General features: G+C 40.2%; 1 protein-coding gene across 2 annotated transcripts in view; it reads right to left on the reverse strand.

Annotated features, from left to right (window-relative positions):
- The window catches only part of LOC102199896 (RNA-binding Raly-like protein), an 81,567-nt gene that overhangs the window by 60,323 nt on the left and 1,874 nt on the right, over nucleotides 1–19,370 (reverse strand). For both annotated transcript variants that reach the window (XM_005748769.1, XM_005748768.1), the window contains exon 2: nucleotides 11,449–11,521. In XM_005748769.1, coding sequence (XP_005748826.1) covers nucleotides 11,449–11,521 — 73 coding nt within the window. The remainder of the gene's footprint in view (nucleotides 1–11,448; nucleotides 11,522–19,370) is intronic.

Raw genomic sequence — 19,370 nt, forward strand, 5'->3', positions numbered from 1 at the left:
GTGTGTGTGTGTGTGTGTGTGTGTGTGTGTGTGTGTGTGTGTGTGTGTGTGTGTGTGTGTGTGTGTGTGTTAAATGGTTTTTGTTTTCTTGGGAGTTTTTTGTGCCGCCTCTTTATCGAGCTGTTATTTTTCTCCTCAAAAGAAACGCTGATTCATCTCTTTACGCTAAACGCTCATCTCAGCAGGGCGATCGAGGGACAAGAAGACATAATTACAGAGTTCTGCTCGGTGCCCTCGCTCTGTGTCTCTCCCATCATCGCTATCTCTCTCTCCATCTCACCCTCGTCCTCTGTCTCTCCTTTGATTTCTTTTTTTTTGCCCCCGCTTAGTTGATGTGAAGTTAATCAGGAGGTAGGAAAACACACTTTGCAGTCTGAAGGTCTGCCTCCAACAAAAGCGCAGATCAATGTGAGGACTGTACAACCCCAGAGCTGCCGGGAACCTGAGAGGCCTCCCCATCGGTTAATTAAATGCTGATTCACATGGATTCAGGAGGCACCGACCTGCAGGCAGCCCTGCACGTGGAAGGAGGAGGCTTCACTGAAGTCAAAAGTTCTAAGATTTTTGCAGCTGATAGAAAAAAAGGAAACAAAATAACGTCTCAATTAGAAAATGAGACAGACAGCTATGGAGCTGCAAGTGAAACGGTGGCTGGAACCCACTGAGCGTTTCCCGTCAGGGACACAGTTGTTAAATGTTTCCCTTATTGGACGTTTACAATATCATCAAAAATACAAAATATTGCTTTTAATGCCGTAATTTCACTTGATAGTTAAACACATTTTAAAGTGGACCTACTAAGTAGATCATTACCAGCTCCGTGTCTTTATTCTTGGACTGCAGTAGAGCAGCTTTGCATCATTCACAGTTCTACACATTCGTATGTCTCATCCACGTTATGCCATGAACCATTTTAATGTGAGGAGCAGCAGAAAATCTGTAGCTTCTTGTGAAAGTGTTTTTATTTAACTTTATTTAACTCCCAGGTATGGCACGAAAACATCGAGGGAATTTGTCCTGTCATCAATCCTAAATCGACCAACCGCCTGCCTGCAGAAGAAGAACGCTGGAATTCGATGTTTTATGTGTAATTTAATGGACATGGTAGCAATGCACATGCTCAAGTCTACCTTGTGGACTCACACACACCACTCATTTACATGTACATTACATCCACTCATTTCATACAATAAAACTGTGCATTCATTTAAATATTGTGCATATTGTAATTGGGTTGTATTTATACATGTGTGTGTATAGTATATATCTGTGTATGTATCCATATTGATTGCACTTTGGTCATTGTTTGAGTCATATACATTTCAATAACAATAAATTGAATCTAATCTAATCTAAAATTTCTTTCTCTCTAAGGAAAAACTAGAGAATTAAAGTGACACTTTATTTAACTACAGAGATACAGTCCTGTGAAAGACGAAGTACGCCCTGAGATTCAGTCGCTTGTAGAACCTCCTTTAGCAGCAATAACTTGAAGTAATGATTTTCTACATGACTTTATCGCCCTCTCACATCACATCACATTTTGGCTCACTCTTTACAGAGCTGCACTGAGGTTTGCAGGATTCATTAACAGCTCTCTGAAGGTCCCACCACAACATTTCGGTCAGTTTGAGGTATGGATTCGTTGGCTTTGCATTATTGTCCAGTTGGTTTGATCTGAGCTTTAGCTGTCAGACATGTGTCCTCAGATCTGACTCTGATATACAGAGGAGTTAATGGTCAACTCAGTGACCCCCAGGTGCCCAAATCATCAGCCCTCCATCACTGTGCTGACAGTTGGTTTGAGGTGTTTGTGCTGATATGCTATTTTTTGTTGTTGTTGTTGTTGTATTTTTCTCTCTAATGTCCTGCTGTTTATTCTGGACAAATATCTCCACTTCTGGTCTCATCTGTACAAAGGACATTGTTGTGGTGGGTTTTTCAGATACAGCTTGCAAACCTAAGTCATGCAGCCTTTCTGGAGAGAAACAAGCAACACTCGTTCAGTCTTTTACAAATTTCACTGTCAAGAACATTTAAACTGCCGTCCGAGGCCTGTAGAGGCTGACATGGAGCTCTTGGGTTTTTTGCAGTTTTTCTGCTTGGATGAAGATTGTGGCACACCTGAATGCTCCAGACCACCAAACTGCCAGAACCTCTGTTTTTCTAAAGGTGCTCCCTCTTACTGGTCATCAGTTAATCAAGTGCATTTGAGTAGCAGCACCTGACTACTACTTAACATCTTAATTCTTATGTAAGCAATGAGGGTGTACTTAATTTTTCACACGACTATATATCTGTGTCAGGGCAAGGAGCTGAACATGAGCCTAAAATGTTTGCCTAATATTTTTCACCCCAATTTGCGACATTATATTACAAAATACAAATTACAAATATTCTTGATTTCCTGTGACCCTCCTCCCGTCAGCAGACAGGTTAAAAAGAAAATCATGGAAACAGCGCTGTGCCAAACTGGCACATCACACGAGTGTGGGTCTCTCATTGTGTGCTTGGATCCTGAGCAGAGGACTGGACGGCAGCCCCAGAGACTAAAGCGATGAGCCCGGATCAGTTTGGAAACACCATCTGTCTGTACATCAGTAATCACATTCCTCCAGCATTAGAAAGCACAACCACAACATTGATGATGCTTTTGGAAAGTGACGCCTTTTTTTGGAGACCTAAAACTTTTCAGGAGACTTGATTTTAGAAGAAGAGCACAATTAGTTTTAGGCTGTTGATTAGCCATTAGGATTTAGCAAAAGTGCTAAACAGGCCGAAGTGCAGGACATCGACAGAACACAAAGAGAACACATAAATGCTTAAATTGAGAAAAGTTACCATTTTAGGAAGAATATTACCAGCTCATTTTGACTAAATAAAATAAATAAATGGGTTTGTGAGAGTTGCAAATCATTGTGTTCTATTTTTATTTACATCTTACACCCTGTCCCCACTTTTTAAGAGGTGGAGTTATGAAGAACAGCACTGAGAACACACTCAGCATTAAGGATAATTAACACATATCGTTTGACACAACAGTCGCACGAAAAAGCTACCAACCATGATCCATCCATTCTCTTCCACTTATCCAATCTTAAAAACCGTAAAACCCTCAAGCAGTCAGCAACAAATTCAGTCTGAATTGTTTTTTTTCTCTTCCAACACCAAAGTGAATGTTATTGACTGGCCTGCACAAAGCCTGACTTGAATCCCATTGAAAATGTGAGGGGTGAACTGAAGCCAGACGACCATCAAATCTGGAGAAGCTCAAGAAATTTTCCAAAGAAGAATCCGCTGGGATTGCTCAGGAGACGCATGATAGACTCGCTGAAAACAACAAATGACTGCAGGCTGTTATCCATTCGATTCAGCTTTATTAATATAGTGCCAAAATTACAACAACAGTTGCCTCCAGGTGCTTTATATTTTAAGGTAAAGGCCCTAAAATAATAGACAGAAAACACCATAAGAGTCCCGCATGAGGAAACACCTGGCGACAATAGGATGGAAAAACTCCAATTTAACAGGAAGAACCGAGCTCAGGGAGGAGTGGCCAACTTCCGTGACTGGTAGCTTTTTTTTTATCCCACAAAAAGGATACAAAAAGGTTAAGTACTGACATCAGAGGATATAACAGTTTTACCCTGGTGGTTCTTGTTTTTTGTGAAAAGTAAAATAATGCAAGCTTTCAAAATAAAACTAGGATGTTTGGAAAAATGATTCTGTTCTCCAGAAGACATCAGGTTTCTGATATTCCACTTAGTAGTTTTGTGCTTACTGGAAAAAAGTCACAATAGTTAGAAGTGACCAAAAAAATTCAGGGTCCTCAGAACTACAAAAGTATTTGTGTGTCTGCATGAGTCCCAAACACAGAGGATGCAGCCATCGATCATATCTGAGAGATTCAGTAAAGCTTCCGTGAGAGGCGGCGTAATCGCACAACAGTCCCTCTGTGTGTGTGTGTGTGTGTGTGTGTGACTGTCATGTCATGTAAGCCAGCAGCTGCTGGACATTGTCACACGGCTCATCCACCATGATGACAAACACCCTCGCCTCACACTGACATGCACTCAAAATAAACAAAGATTTGGAGCGAGACTAAAAAACTAGAGCAATTACAGTTCATTTGGGTTTTCCACAGCTGTGGAAGTTTCCACAGCTACTTTTAGAACTATTAACACAGAATTAACACATCAAAAAATGTGGCAGTCCAATAGAAACGGACTTAGTACAAAGCAGCAAGAAGAAGGTGAATGAAAAACCCAAATGGCATCACTTCTCCACCTGTTTTCTAATCATATCAGCTTTTATTTGAGTTACATTCAAGCAGAAACCTCCTTATGGGAACAATGATGTCAATGCAGTTCCTCTAATGTCCACTAGAGGCTCCAGCAGTAAGTCAGACTTCAATGTTACAGCACAAACAACCATGTTCACAGCCTTCTACAAAAAACAAAATTGATTTTTATAGATAATGTTGCAGTTTTACACATTTATCTCTTGCATTTAAACTGCGTGAGGTAAATAAAAGTTGCAGTAGGTGGGCTCACTTACGATCACACTGAATTAGGGACTCACTTTCCTAACCCAGCTAATCAGCTCCGGTGCTAGAATTAGCTGATGACTCTCTAGCTGAGCTTACCTTAAGCCCACCAATCCCACATCATTCCTCACCCTGTCATCCTCTCAGCTCCCAACAATCAGCCATGCTTTCCACCCCTATCACCAGCCAGTCCTCTCAATACTTTCCAGTCATTTACCCACATCGGCCAACTTGCACTGTCCACAAGCCTTGATCCCTACAGAAGCACCATAAACCGTGCTGTGCGATGCTTCTTCCACTTCTTTGCAGTAATAACAGGTGACACGTGGTATTTTTGGTATTATTTTTGCCAGCATCTCCCTTATGACAACACAAACAGCGTGTTAGGCTATCATAACAATGTTAACAACAACCACTTGGCAAAATCAGGATGTCCTATAGGTTACAGTGAGCTTTCTGATGCAGATCAAACAGTAACTGGATTTGAATCAATCCTGTATTACTGATATAAGAGTAAACTGTGCACTACACTGTGTGGAGGCATCTGAGCAGTTAATCGTGCCCTTTGATTAACGATCATCAAACAATTAAAAAACACAATGCCACCTGCGGTCGTGCTCAGCTGTCAGCATCCCAGAGAGAGCCATGTTTTTTCCTCTGCACTGTTTAACATCACCGGTGCAGTGAAGTATTGATAATGTATAAGTCACGCCACACAGCCCCGCTTCCTTCACCTCAGACTGGAGCTCAGAGCCTTCCCCCAGAGTCTCGGTCTCTGAAGCTTAGAGATGCATACGCTGCTTTTAAAAAGTCTTTCTTGCTAACATGAAAGGACGTCTGCAGCGAGGAAAGAGATTTAAAATGCAGGATGGAGCAACCAGAACCTCTCAGAGGGCTTCAAACTGTGAGACAGACCTTTAGAGGATGAGGGACAGAGCTGAGAATCAGAGCGTAAATAATTATTCAGACGATCACACATTTATCAGTGATTATACACCTAAGCATCGCAGTTAGGAAGTTTATTTTTCTAATGGTCTTTATGTTATCTTGCAAGAAAACTGTCATAATAGTTGAATTTTTCAAAAAGAAAACCCAAAAGTAACAAAATTATAAATTTTGAAACTAGGATAATGATAGATTGAGCTACAGAGAAAGCAACGTGTGGCATCATTCAGTTTGCCAAAAACCTCAGACACAAGTTTACCTCGTATCCAGGGCAACAGAGCTGGAAGCTAAAACAAGAACAAACATGCTAAAGCACGGCGTGTTTTTAATTAACCTGAAAATACTTTCACTATGGGCAACATTTAAAACAGTTTAAGTATGATGATTAAGCTACGTGTACCTTTCGATTACTGTTAAATCAAAGCAGCTTTAGAGAAAACTCAAATATTCTTAGTCACCCTGTCATCATATTGTAATGAAATTTCTTTTCTCGGGATGCTTCCTGCACTGGGGTCGGTGCTCTGATGCACTCCAAAATTGGCTGCTGCGAGATGACGCTCCCATTTCAGAGATGTGCAAAGCGACAGTGTAATTTGGAGGGTTAACAGCCTGGAAAACATTGTTTGCCTTCCATTGAGACATTTGTGTTTTGCACTTTGCTTGGATTTTTACTTTCAGCTTGAATGCTGCATTTTTATTTCATTTGACTCAACTTTGTACTTTGAAACCCGCAGTACCTGCAGTACTTTTGTCTTGCAAAACTTGAGTGTAAAGAATTTGAAGTCCACTTTGCGGGTTTTTCTTGACTCTGAACTCTCCTATCTGTGCTAACAGTGTGATTACAATAGAGGTTTGGAAAAAAATATTGCCTGGTCTGATTAGTCTCAGTTACTTATCCAACACTGAGATGGTAGGTTCAGACTTTTTATGTAAACAACACGACACCATGGATCTGTCCTGCTTTGTATCAGTGGTCCAGGTGCTGCTGGCTGTGTATACCTATATGTGTATATCTATATACCTATGCAAATGGGAATACTGTTTTTAGGCACTGCAAGCTAATGAGACAGTTGTGCACATGGTTCCCATTAAGACTCCTTGTAAAACCCCTCCAAGACCCCCTGAAATTACACCCCGTTTTTGATTACAGAAGAATTGTCAGGAAGTTTGGGGCTTCCGCAGCAGCTGTGACAGACTCGCCAAACTACTATTTTCCTCTGATGAGTAAACATTACTGAACTTGGGTCGACACGCTGCCGGTTTTTGCATCATCACGTGAACTTTCTTGGCTTGCTACCTGTGAATACTTCTGTCAGTGATAAATGTTGTAGCTACAATGAGCTGCTGTGTGTTTGTACCTCAGGCGAGAGCTCTGCTGCTCAAAGCAGGTTTGGTGTCGTTAGTTTTGATTAGGACACGGAGAAGGAGGCCGAACCCATCTGGAAGACAAGCTGGGGTGTTCAGACGGAAAAATCCCGCAGAAAACACACACTGATGAATAAAAGTCTGTGTACCTGCTCTCCATGTGGCCAAATGGCTGAAACTTTTTTTAAAAAAAATTAGCACATTTGAAAGAAAAATCAAATGTAATTTGGCGGGAGATTTCTCGAGGTCAAATTATATAAAAAAAGACAAAGCGGGAACAAGCTCTGTCCATTTTTCTGTGTTTGTGGACGTATTGTTAATTCTAGCATCCACAAACATTCTCTGGATGTTTGGGCTGAGCTCTGACTCTCCACCTTAGTTTCTCATGATGGTAGAGGTTTAAGAAGTAAAGCTTGTTTAAGCCTGCCGTCTTTTGCAGGCTGTGGTAAGTGAATTATGTGAAATCCTGAGGAACGAGGGTTCACGCACAGTGAACTGTTCCCACTGGCTCCCTCCACAGATCCTCACAGCCTCTCTGGGGGTTGGCTGTGCGGCTGCCTGGCTGTAAATCCCAACTCTGGCCGTCGCTGAGTCGTGTTCGTCCCGGCTTTAATCCGTCCAGCGGCGTGCGGCGGTGGGATTTGGAGGACAGTTTGGCTTTAGCTTCCATGTAAACAGAGAATGAGGTTAAAGCTGGGGACAGCTGGACCGTCATTCACTTTCAGCCTCAAACAAAATGCCAACTGCAGCACTAACAACCACAGAAAACCAGCATTGATAGAGCTGCTGTTCTGGTGGTACTGCCATAAAAACACAAGTTTAACATGTAATGTTAGCAAAATTACTCCAAAGAATTTAAACGACATAAAGGATCTCGAACACTCAAAGATTCAAATGCACGTCCCTGTATTGCGGAGGAATGCTGTCTCTGTGAACCGCTCATGGATGTCCTCTAATGTAAATGGATTTACTGAAGCAACACTAGTTGTACTTGTTTTTTGGATAATTTGGATTATGGTATAATTCCCTGTAATTAAATGGAATTATAATTGAATTACGTTTAAATTACAATTATATTTACCTACAAATACATAAAGGTTGGTTCACTAGAATAAGGGGGTAGGGAGTCAAGTTTTTACAGGAAACAAAGAAATATTTATACTCTAAATACATTTATGTAGTGTGTAACTTCAGATATTTTACAGGAAAGCAGACAGAAATTATTCTGTACATAATTTTAACTGCAGTGTAAATAAATTAAAGTCTGTAATTTCATGGTAATTTTGCAGAAAAACAATGTTTCTCCATCTCACCTCATAGGTCTGCTGTAGCTTTTGGTCAGGGGCCATATCATGCACAAGACTAATGTTTGTTTATTTATTTTAACTTTAAACAAATGTCATTAACTAAATTATCAATAAACTGTTTCAAATCTCTGCTAAATAATTACTAAAAAGTGAGGGAAATTGAATAATAGAACATCATGTACATAAACATAATGATGATAGAGATGTAAAAGTGCAAGATTGAACACTCAGTAATACGGGCCTCGCTCCTCCTATTGTTTGTTTTTCCACAAAATTCCTATTAAATTGTGCTCTACCTAAAGGTACGCATTGCTTTACTTAGTGTAGTGTTTATCTATATCCATACTATGAAGTAATAGCCTTAAATAACATTAAGCATTAAATACATTTAATCTGATAATAATTCTTTCTTTGATTCCTGTAAAAATCAGACTTGTTAGCCCCTTATTCTAGTGTACCTACCTTTAAGTATTTGTAGGTAAATGTAATTACATTGTAATTCAAAATAAAATAACTTTATAATTATAAAATGAAATGCAGGGGAGTCGTATTGTAAAGTTTTAACAGATTATGTGTCAAAGCTATTTTAATAGAATGATACAAGGCTGAAAAACGGGGCCTCAGCAAAGGCTCATCAACACAACACAAAACACTATTACTGGCCTTCTTCCTTTCCTGGATTACACTTCTAAAAACAGGGAGGGAAGTTTGGTCTGAATTTCCAGAATTACAAAACATAAGTTTGCACTTGTATGGAGACACTGGGAACAGCACATTTTCTTAGATACAGATTTTCATCCAAATAGACTTTTCAGGTGTCATATTTAAATAGGTTGTGTGTATAAGCATCACCTTGATTTGTTATGCTGTCTACTCAGCAAACGTGTCTGTTAGATATTAATGTTTCTATTTGTAATAAAGGTTCAGTATCCATCAGATTACTGCAGTGAAGGAAATTAAGCAAGTAAGCAAAATGTATCTACATATACGTCTCTGTTAGTTTTCATTCTGGAACAAAGAACCATTGAAAGGTTTTAGTCGGATGACCTCAATGACCTGCATGATATTTATTAATGCAGGAGTTCACTAATGTCAGCAGACGTGACTATGCAGAGCTCTCAAAGTAATCACCACTTTGGACAATTTATAAGTGACTTACTGAGACTAGTTTACAGTGAATTACAATTGGACACGGGGGAGAGCCTTCAGTTTTCAGGCCCCTCTTCTGTGGAACCAGCTTCCAGTTTGGGTTCAGGAGACAGACACTATCTCTACTTTCGAGATTAGGCTTAAAACTTTCCTTTTTGCTAAAGCATATAGTTAGGGCTGGACCAGGTGACCCTGAATCCTCCCTTAGTTATGCTGCAATAGACGTAGGCTGCCGGGGATTCCCATGATGCATTGAGTGTTTCCTTTCCAGTCACCTTTCTCACTCACTATGTGTTAACAGACCTCTCTGCATTGAATCATATCTGTTATTAACCTCTGTCTCTCTTCCACAGCATGTCTTTATCCTGTCTTCCTTCTATCACCCCAACCGGTCGCAGCAGATGGCCCCCTGAGCCTGGTTCTGCTGGAGGTTTCTTCCTGTTAAAAGGGAGTTTTTCCTTCCCACTGTCGCCAAAGTGCTTTCTCATAGGGGGTCATATGATTGTTGGGTTTTTCTCTGTATCTATACCTTGAGGCGACTTTTGTTGTGATTTGGCGCTATATAAATAAAATTGAATTGAATTGACACCATTCAACTGAGGCACAAAACATGGACAAAGTAGTATGACAAAGACTATTAACATGGTTATCAAAGCTAAGAGCCTGGTCCAATGTAATAAGTACATTTCTGACTTTTGATTGAACCAATGATGGCCAAGATTGTTGATCACAGTGGCAACAAAGCACAAACAAGAACTTATAATGATAATGATAACTGATAATTATTTTTGCAACATTCTGTGAAGAAATAAAACGTATAACTGGATATCATGTCATATGTAAGATATGTGACACCTTTAAAAATGCCCAAAACAAAACCTTGAGACACACGACAGGACAAGATAACAGAGGAGAACCCAAAGTTTTCAGCAATGATCAATGTGAGGATTTGGATGATGCTGTTAAATCAAAAATGTTCATCTTTCCTCGTCAAAATTTCATTAAAAATTCTAAGAAGAGCAGCTTCTAAAGAGTGATGATGATAAAATCAAGAACTGCACATATTTTTGTTGTTGTTTTTAATGCAGTGGCGTCTGATTCACATTTGGTTACTAAACAGCTGTGAATGAAGCAATAAAACACTTTTAAGTCAGTTACATGTGTCTGCATGTAAACTGTCTGATTTCTTTCATGGCAAACTTCACGTCTTTATTGTCACACTCATCAACTCTGCCACCTGATGTTATCATTATAAATCTGTAATGGATGCTAATGATGCTTTAATTCACTCAGAAGGATGAGAAAGAAGGAGATTTGGTCGTTAACTTACTGTTAGGGAGCAGTATTTTTGACATTAATACTAATTTCTCGATGGAAAAATATGAGACAGCTTCTGAACACAAGCTTTGTTTTCTGGAAAGTCTAAGGAGGACATCTAGATGATGTTTAAGATTGATAAATAATCATCTCAACTATCAAGCTCAAGCTATCAAGAAAGGCTGCTGGCTTGTTTGTTTGGATATTCTTTATCTTTAGTTGTTTTTTTTAACATTTCCACATTACTTCTTTTGAGTTCTTTAAGATTTATTGGTATTTATAATAATAAATGTATTAAATTATGCACACTTTTCAGTAACCGGTGCAAGATAATGTACAAACGTGCAAACTTTCTACTCCAAAGCAATCAAAGCGTCTTCCTAAAATCGCCTTTTCTCTACCTTGATGATGTACCACTTCCACCTGCACTGAGATTATGAGATGCTACTGCTTCTCTTCATCTTATCATGTCTCTAAGGCTGATCTCTAAATTATCAAGAATGCATAGTGACAACTGCAAAGCCCATTTCCAAGCAATCCCTAAACTTCATGCTGGAAGTTTCCTCCAAGATTTCCCTCCAAATGTGTTTAAATGTCAACATAGAACCACCATAAAACAATTTCCAGCTGAAGATAGTGAATAGAATTCCTCTTTAGGACACTCTTTAGTCAAACTTTCATTATTTTTAAGCTTATTTCATAGTGTTGTGAGGGTGCAAGTCATGATCTTTTTCATTATTTTTAAATTGAAGTTTCTATAAATGTAACCACAGAAGCAATATCTGTAACTCAGGTGGAGTGGTAGATATGCAGACGCACCTGTCAATGGCGCTGCTTCCTCTCTTGGCTGTCGTGGTCCGACCGGCTCTCAGTTCACCGTTCATCCTGGCGTCTGGAAAACAAACCGTCAAATTAAGTTAGACACTGAGGCCTGGTGTCTCAGCACCTGACGCGAGGAAGACGGTAATGGAGTTAGACATAAAACACTGCCTGAACCCACAGCTGACACACACACACACACACCTGTATTACTGACAGTACACTATCCATCACGTTACGTGGCATTACACTGACATACTTTCCTAGAGACTCACTCTTACTTTGGCCTTAAAGCAAGTCTACAAACACTAACTAAAGCCATAAGCCACACACAGCTCTCACACAGCACTTGCACAACTCTCAAAAGTAAATTAATAAAGAAAAACTGTACCACAAACAAAGTGCACAGCTACACACCCTCCCTGTACACAAACACACACACACACAGCCCCAGCGGGCTCAGCCGGCGGCCCTAACGAGTGGCCAGAGCAACTAATTGGCTTCCATCTGTCAGACTGGAGTTAATTTTCTCTCACATTCATGCTGCTTTCCTCCTATCAACAACAAGCATGTCTGTCAGCCAAAGAGAGCACAAAAATGGGGTATGCCCTAACAAAAGGGAAGCAGAAAATTTGATTTCAGAAACCCCTGTAAACTCTTGTGCCGGGCTGTTACATCATGCTGCCATGATAAATCTCTGAGGTTGTGTCTGGAAGTTACAGCAAAGAGAACGGGCTCCAGAAAAATGAGAGAATTACTCTCCTGAGCAAGTTTCATAAACTGAAAGTAGACATAAATCTGCAAAGGGGAAAAAATTGAAACCTTATCCTGGGGCAAAGTCCTCCAATTTGTTAAATGTTTTTCATGGATTTGTTTATTCATACATACAGGACACGCACAGTTTTTATGTCGCTCTGACCACAGAAGTTGATACTGAGGCTCCCCAAACAACTGCCCAGACTTATTACCAAGTATGACTTTGAGTTAAAAAGTTGCAATCTCTGGGGTCACTGAAAGTTTCACTTCCATTTCACTTCTTAACATCCAAAAAGCTATCTGTAACCATGCAGGTATGCTTTGGTTTACATCTACCTCATGAGAGAAAGTTTCTCAAACAAGACTCACTGGCTGAAAAGATGCTAAAATATACCCGACTAGCATCTATTTTATCTAGTCGGGTATATTTTATTTTATTTATCTCAAAGTTGGAGATGCAGCATTGTCATCATCTAGACCAGGGGTGGGGAACTCCAGGCCTCGAGTGCCGGTGCCCTGCAGGTTTTAGATCTCACCCTGGGTCAAAACACCTGAATCAAATGATTAGTTCATTACCAGGCCTCTGGAGAGCATCAAGACAAGTTGAGGAGGTAATCTAGCCACTGAAATCAGCTGTGCTGAGAACAATTTAAACTCCAATCCTCGTCCGCTGAAACCCATTTCACATCTGAATGCTAAGCTAACTCAGAAACCACAAGTTTATAATGCATCAGAACAAGCAAGCTAATGTACGACAAGTTCACCATAACGAAATTTACATGTATGCACCAAAATGGTTCAAACTCTATATATTATATGCATTGCGTGGCCATATATATTTATGTAACATAGTAACTCAGTTATTGAGCTTATGCTCTTTACATAAATGCCTTTTTTTGCTGCAAACGTGCTACAGTCAGCTGGCTTTTTGTTCATGTGCTGTGAGGTGGGAAATTTTAGAGTGATTTACAGCTTAGGAGTAGAGATGTGGACTTTTATTTATTTATTGCATGACAGGACACTAACGAGAAGCTAAATTGCAGAGACAGCTGCAAAGCACACAAAGCTAGTTGTGAAGAACCCAGAGTGGCGTATGCAGTCTCCAGCCCAGGAGCCAGAGCCTGATTTTCAGTAGGTAACAAAGCAGTGATGAGCAGCCTTATTTCTACAGTAGAATCAGTGTGGTGATCACAGTGGAGTGCTCTCTGGATTAATATTAGAATGAGTAGTATAATAAATAACGTTTTATCTAAGGCTGTACATGACCCTAACCCTATGTTTGTGAGAAAGGCACAACTGGCATTTTGAAACAAATGTGAAGTTTTTGATGTGTCACTTGGAATTAATATTTTTTTTCATTCCCCCCAAGTTCAGATTTGGTCTCGGCATTTATGATGAGGTGGTGACCATCTGGCAATCACTGATCAGGAGAGAAAAATGTGTGTTCCCCAGCCAGTTGGCAGCTAACATGAAATTAAGTGCTAAAGCCACATTTACTGTATATACTTATTTAGGCTTAGACAATGTTCAGTGACCCCCTGAAAACCACCAGTCTAGGGGAAAACGTATATTCTAAGACTGGTTGGTGATTGGTTGCAAGAGGTTGCTGGCAGTCGATAGCGTGATATCGGTTGCAAAGAAGTAAAGTTTGCTACACTGAACGCCTCCTTGCACTTGCATTGGTCGCTAGCAGATAGTCATGGTGTCCTATAGTTTGCATGGAAGACAGACTTTCTTTGAAAGCCACTGCAGGCATCAGTCTGTCAAATCCTACTCAGAATGTAAATATTCTGCTAGACTACATACTCTACATACTCTGGCTCATGTAGTTTGGCATTAAAATCTAGGAGAAGCTATCACTGTGTTGTGAAATCAGACTGTTTTACATGAACAAAGACAGTAACATGGAGGCAGCTTGGCTCATGCTAACTGCTAACTGAAGCTTATCTTTCCATGATTAGTTGCTGTTGTCATGACAATTAACTAAAGACACCTAAGTGTGAATCTAGTCTAAGTTGTTAGATGCAAGATATTAATTGTTGAGATTTTTCAAACTAAACTGAAGAGGTGGTCAGCTTGACCAACATTAGCATACATGGAGCTACGCCATTGTCAAGCTTATATCTGTTGCTGTATTTTTGTAAAGTATCTTCCTTCCAAAGTATTCCTCTGGGTTTCTTTCTGTCCTCTTTCCTTCAGATTTGAACCATTCAGGCACCATTTGGGTTTTGTAATTGAAAGCTGAGAGCAGACTGTCTCTCACGACCTCCATCAGCGCTCCATATTCAGCTCCGAGGACCCCCCGCATGTCAAACCATGTTTGGTGGGACAGCAGGTGGCCCGTCGCCTCCCTTCATCCCTCTCTCCCTGCTCGTATCGCTGACAGTCTGCGGCAGGGTTGTTTATTGCTGGCACGCCGGATGCTGCTTGTAGGACATTAGTCTTTTAGTGCGAGGTTTATGAGTGCCGTCACTCACCATCTGTTAACTGCCGGGGTGCCTTTAATCGTTCCCGCCACCAGAGATCGATAAGCCTGCCAGGTCGCCACAGTGCCTGCAGCGCGCTGAACGGGTGACTGAGTGATTACAGCTGTTTCATTGCTTATATTGCATTGCATTGTTTGGCTGGCACATAAGCTTTATAGGGTGGAGACAGAGAAGAAGAGGAGAAATGCGAGACGAGGGGTAGAAGAGAGCGATGACAAGATAATTTCACACCCTCCTGGTTATTGGTTTTAAGGGACGAGCTTTTCAGAGTTTGGCAGCAAATCCAGAGCAGAGCAGAGGGCGGGTGCTGGCGTTTGGATGAGGCCAATAAGGCTACTTCTCTCTGTCTATCTGTCTAAGTTTTTAAAGAGCTGTCAGAGAGCGTCCGTTCGCTCTGCAGTGATGATGATGGTCTGTCCGCCTCCATCAGATTCATGAAAAACACAACATTTATCAAAATAGCAACAGCAAAAAAGGCTGTGAAAAATGTATACTAGGCTAAGTAACGCCGACATTTTCTGTGGAATGTGGATGGCTGCTTCAGCAGTTAAATCAGTTTATGACCCTTTATCGGCAGAATACCTGTATCTGCATTTTGCACTGATGAATCAACTGGCCACTTGTATTGCAATCAACATTAATCAGAAGCTTGTGTGTTGCTTTTAAAACAGTCTGAGGCAAAACACAACTTAATACTTTTTATAAAATGCTTCAAACTTAGTAATAAAAGGTTTTAATATAATTCTAAGAGAAAAAAATGAGGATTACAGACATGATTTTTGGTGAGGAAAAGCACATAAAATTACTTTTTAAAGTTGGAATGAGATTCACATCGTTGAACTCTTGGGATCAATAGCCACTTTTAATATTATTATTATTATTTTACTCATTTTCACTCACTTTGTGTTCATACATCTCTCTGCATTTAATCATTATTAAGGGGGGTCATCTGATTGTTGGGGTTTTCTCTACTTTCTTTCTTGTGTAATTTTAGGATCCTTAGCTTACGATGTAAATGTAACAAATTTCGCACATGTAGGACTAATAACCGTTAACTTATCTTAACCTCTGTGGGGATGAACAAAAAGTAGTTTACCAGCATAATATAATCTGCAGTATGATCATTGCTTTAGCAATGTAACAGATAGCTTTAGGATGGCCTTAAGATGTTTATGCATACGGTTATCATATTAACTTTGTATTTCAGATGCAGTTATAACTATTTTATACACATTGCATATCTGTGCTTATTTTGAGTTGATGTTTGGTTCATTAAGGGTCTTAAGCTTCACTGGTGTGACTGTCCAGATGATCCATGCTGAGGGAAAACTAGAACATAGAAGGATTGCAATACATGCTTACAAAACACTTATATCAGGTTATTTTATATTAAGGTTTCATTAGAGGTTTTTGATTAGAACATTTATTTAGTAGAAGACATACACATAGTCTCAGTGAGCCTCTGGTCTGGTAAAAGGTCAGAAGTGCGAGAGGTGACATAGAGGCTGAGTAAGGTCAACACACACACTTTTAGTTAGATTTGTTTAGAGGAGAGGTTACTCATGTCTGGTGCTAACTGCGAAAGTGTCTCGGTAAAAGAGGAACCGTTTCTTGGTGTCTCGGCAAGAAAGAGGAACAAGACAAGAACTGAAAGGTAGACAGGAAGGGCCAGCCATGAAAATAGAATAAGATGTTCTGTGTTAAAGGTCATTGTGGTGTTGATTTGACGTATGTGTAAAATGTATCTGTGACGCATGAAGGGGCGTCAGTAAACAAACCCTGATGTTATAAAATAATGGTTTGTGCTTTAGTAATTCGAAGATCAATTGCTGTTTCTAGTGATCTTCCCACGTGTGAATTAAAATCTTCGTTTGACTTCACCCGGCCGGACCAGTGTGGTTATTCTTCGATCACCTCTTGTACCCTTCCTCAACTTTTGAACCTTAACACCTCCTAAGACCCGAACTCTTCCACAGCATGCATTTTTAATTTCTCTTTGATATTTGGGCTGATTGGGACCCGATGAATGTAAAAACAAAGAATTAGCAGATTTTTTTTTTTTTTTACCTAATTTTTGTTTTTAAGAAAAATGAGAGCCACATATGAGGATATTCATTTAAAATTTCGATAGAACAGTAGCAGTATAATGTCCTCATAAGTGGATATCAGGCCCTTGTGGAGCAAAATTGAATATTTTGGTCTAAATAACCCAAAATGTGATGTCCACATATGTGGACGCCAGGTCCTAGGACAGGGGTGGGCAATCTCAGTCCACGAGGGCCGGTGTCCTGCAGGCTTTAGATCTCACCTTGGGTCAACACACCTGAATCACATGATTAGTTCGTTACCAGGCCTCTGGAGAACTTCAGGACATGTTGAGGAGCTAATTTAGCCATTTAAATCAGCTGTGTTGGTTCGAGGACACATCTAAAACCTGCAGGGACACCGGCCCTCGTGGACTGAGATTGCCCACCCCTGTCCTAGGAGGATAAAGCACCTTGAGGCAACTGTTGTTGTGAATTGGTTTTATATAAATAAAATTGGAACTGTTTCTGCCTTAAAACTTTACTCATCAGGTCGAATCAAGTCTTTAAAGGGGCCTATTGCTTCTGGTTATTTCCTGTCATATATCTCATGTTCCAGCGCTGGTCTCTTCTTTGTCTTTCGATTGCTGCCTTTAGTGGTTGCCAGAGCCAATTCATCTGTCTCTGTCTCATCCTATCCCTAGCATCCTCCTCTGCCTCACCACCCTCTACATGTCCTCCTTCACTACATTTATAAATCTTCTCTGTGGTTTTCCTCATCCATTGTCCAACACTTCCGCTGTCCCTCCTCTCCAACTTTCTCTCGAAACCGCTCAACCTCAGCTGTCCCTCTGATGTACTCATTTTTAATCTTGTCCATCCTGATCATCCCAGTGAAGATCTTAACATCTCCAGCTTGAAAACTGTCTTTGTCCAAGCCATATATCCTAGTAGATCTCACTACCATCTTGTAAAACTAAGTTGGCTGTTCATATTAAATATGCCCAATGAGGTCAGTGTATGTAGAGTGATCTCTTTGAGTCAAAAACTCGGGCTGCAGACTGGTATTTTATTTAATTGACTCTTGGATGTCACAAAAAGGGGAAGTACCTAATATGGTCATCTCAGGAGCAGAGCTTTGGCTCCGAGCAGAGAGACCCCACCCTCCAAATGTCCAAGCCTTTAATCTGCAAGGGTCAGCCAATCAAAAGATTAAAGAGAGGATGGTACCCCAGGATGCAATGTCTCTGGGATACTTTTTTCTTCACACGACTTTAAATCACACCAAGAGCATTTCTAAAGTGCCGTGTTTAGTCTGCACGGGGTCTTTTATTTTGTGACTTGATGAAGCTTCTGTTCATATTTTTAATGACTGGAAGTGAAGAGCCACTTCTTGCTGCACCAAGGCCCAGCATAAAGACAAGTGTGAATCCAGTGAAGCAACTCGTGTTTTAGGACAAAAAACGGAGCTGGTTTTTGGTTTTAGTTGACCTCATCTGTGGATGCACCCACTGCAAACATTTATAACTCAGGGTAACTCCTTGAAATATATCAAACTTTAGATAGTTTCATATTTTCAGTGTATTTAGTTTTTCACATCTTTCAAGCCACTGGAAGAAGATGAACTGATTTCGAATAGAAATAAATCAATTTAAGTAACTGTTATCCGTCATAAAGATGTCAGTTTATGAGAGATTAGGAAAATATGGTGGGAATGGCTGACACATACCAAGCTGACTTTGATGTTTAGTGTAATCTGTGTGATCATATACAGTGTTGAATTGCTGACTATTCTGCAGTATATTGCTATCGTACTGCCACATGAATTACCTTAAAGTGACAATATACGTACATTACTGTCTACATACATTAGAAAAACATCCTCATTCTATACGTGACAGACAAACGCAGCCATCAGCGCCCATCTGTCAGCTCCTTAATGTCTCCAGGAAGAAATAAAACAGGAGCTTCTCATCCACAGCGTCAGTCTGGATGATCGGTGTGCCGATTACAGATCCATTCAGTTTCCTGTTGCAGCGATCTCCTCATCTCCTCTGCATCCTGCTTTCATTAGTTTGTGACTTTATGTCTCTGATGTTCATCCTGCTGCACTAAGAATTCAGTGTCACAGCTCAGGCTTTCAGAAGATGGTTGACGTCTTAAAATCATTTATCAAAACTGAAAAAGTCACATTGTCGTCGTGTTCTCCACCCTGTGTTAAACTTAAACTTCATGTGTCCTGACTTCTGCTTTATTTTGGAATTTTTTTATTTTATTTAATGCCTTCAGCATCTGTTTAAAAGTGTTACTGAGTCCCAAATATTTTAGAGATGCCTCTTCAGCCATGTTCACACCACTTTTACAAACTGTGACACTGATCTGTCAGTGTGGATGGTGAGGATGTTACATGTTTTTCAAGGATGCATAAACACAACCATGAGCTTAACTCTCATTAATTAGTTTTGAGTCCCAAGAGGAGACAACATGATTGGATCTGTTGTGATTAGATGAGTGTTTAACAAAGAAAAGGACCTCAGAGTCACTGTCCCTGTGCTGCTGTAGTTAGAGCTTTGTTCTTATTGCTGGAAAGAAGTCAGAAAAACAAAGACTCAAAGGGGACCCACAAGGACCAGACAGAGGTGCAGCTCAGGGGCGT

Source organism: Pundamilia nyererei, unplaced genomic scaffold (genome assembly GCF_000239375.1).
Source record: "Pundamilia nyererei isolate P.nyererei 1_Seehausen unplaced genomic scaffold, PunNye1.0 scaffold00229, whole genome shotgun sequence".
NCBI lineage: Eukaryota > Metazoa > Chordata > Actinopteri > Cichliformes > Cichlidae > Pundamilia > Pundamilia nyererei.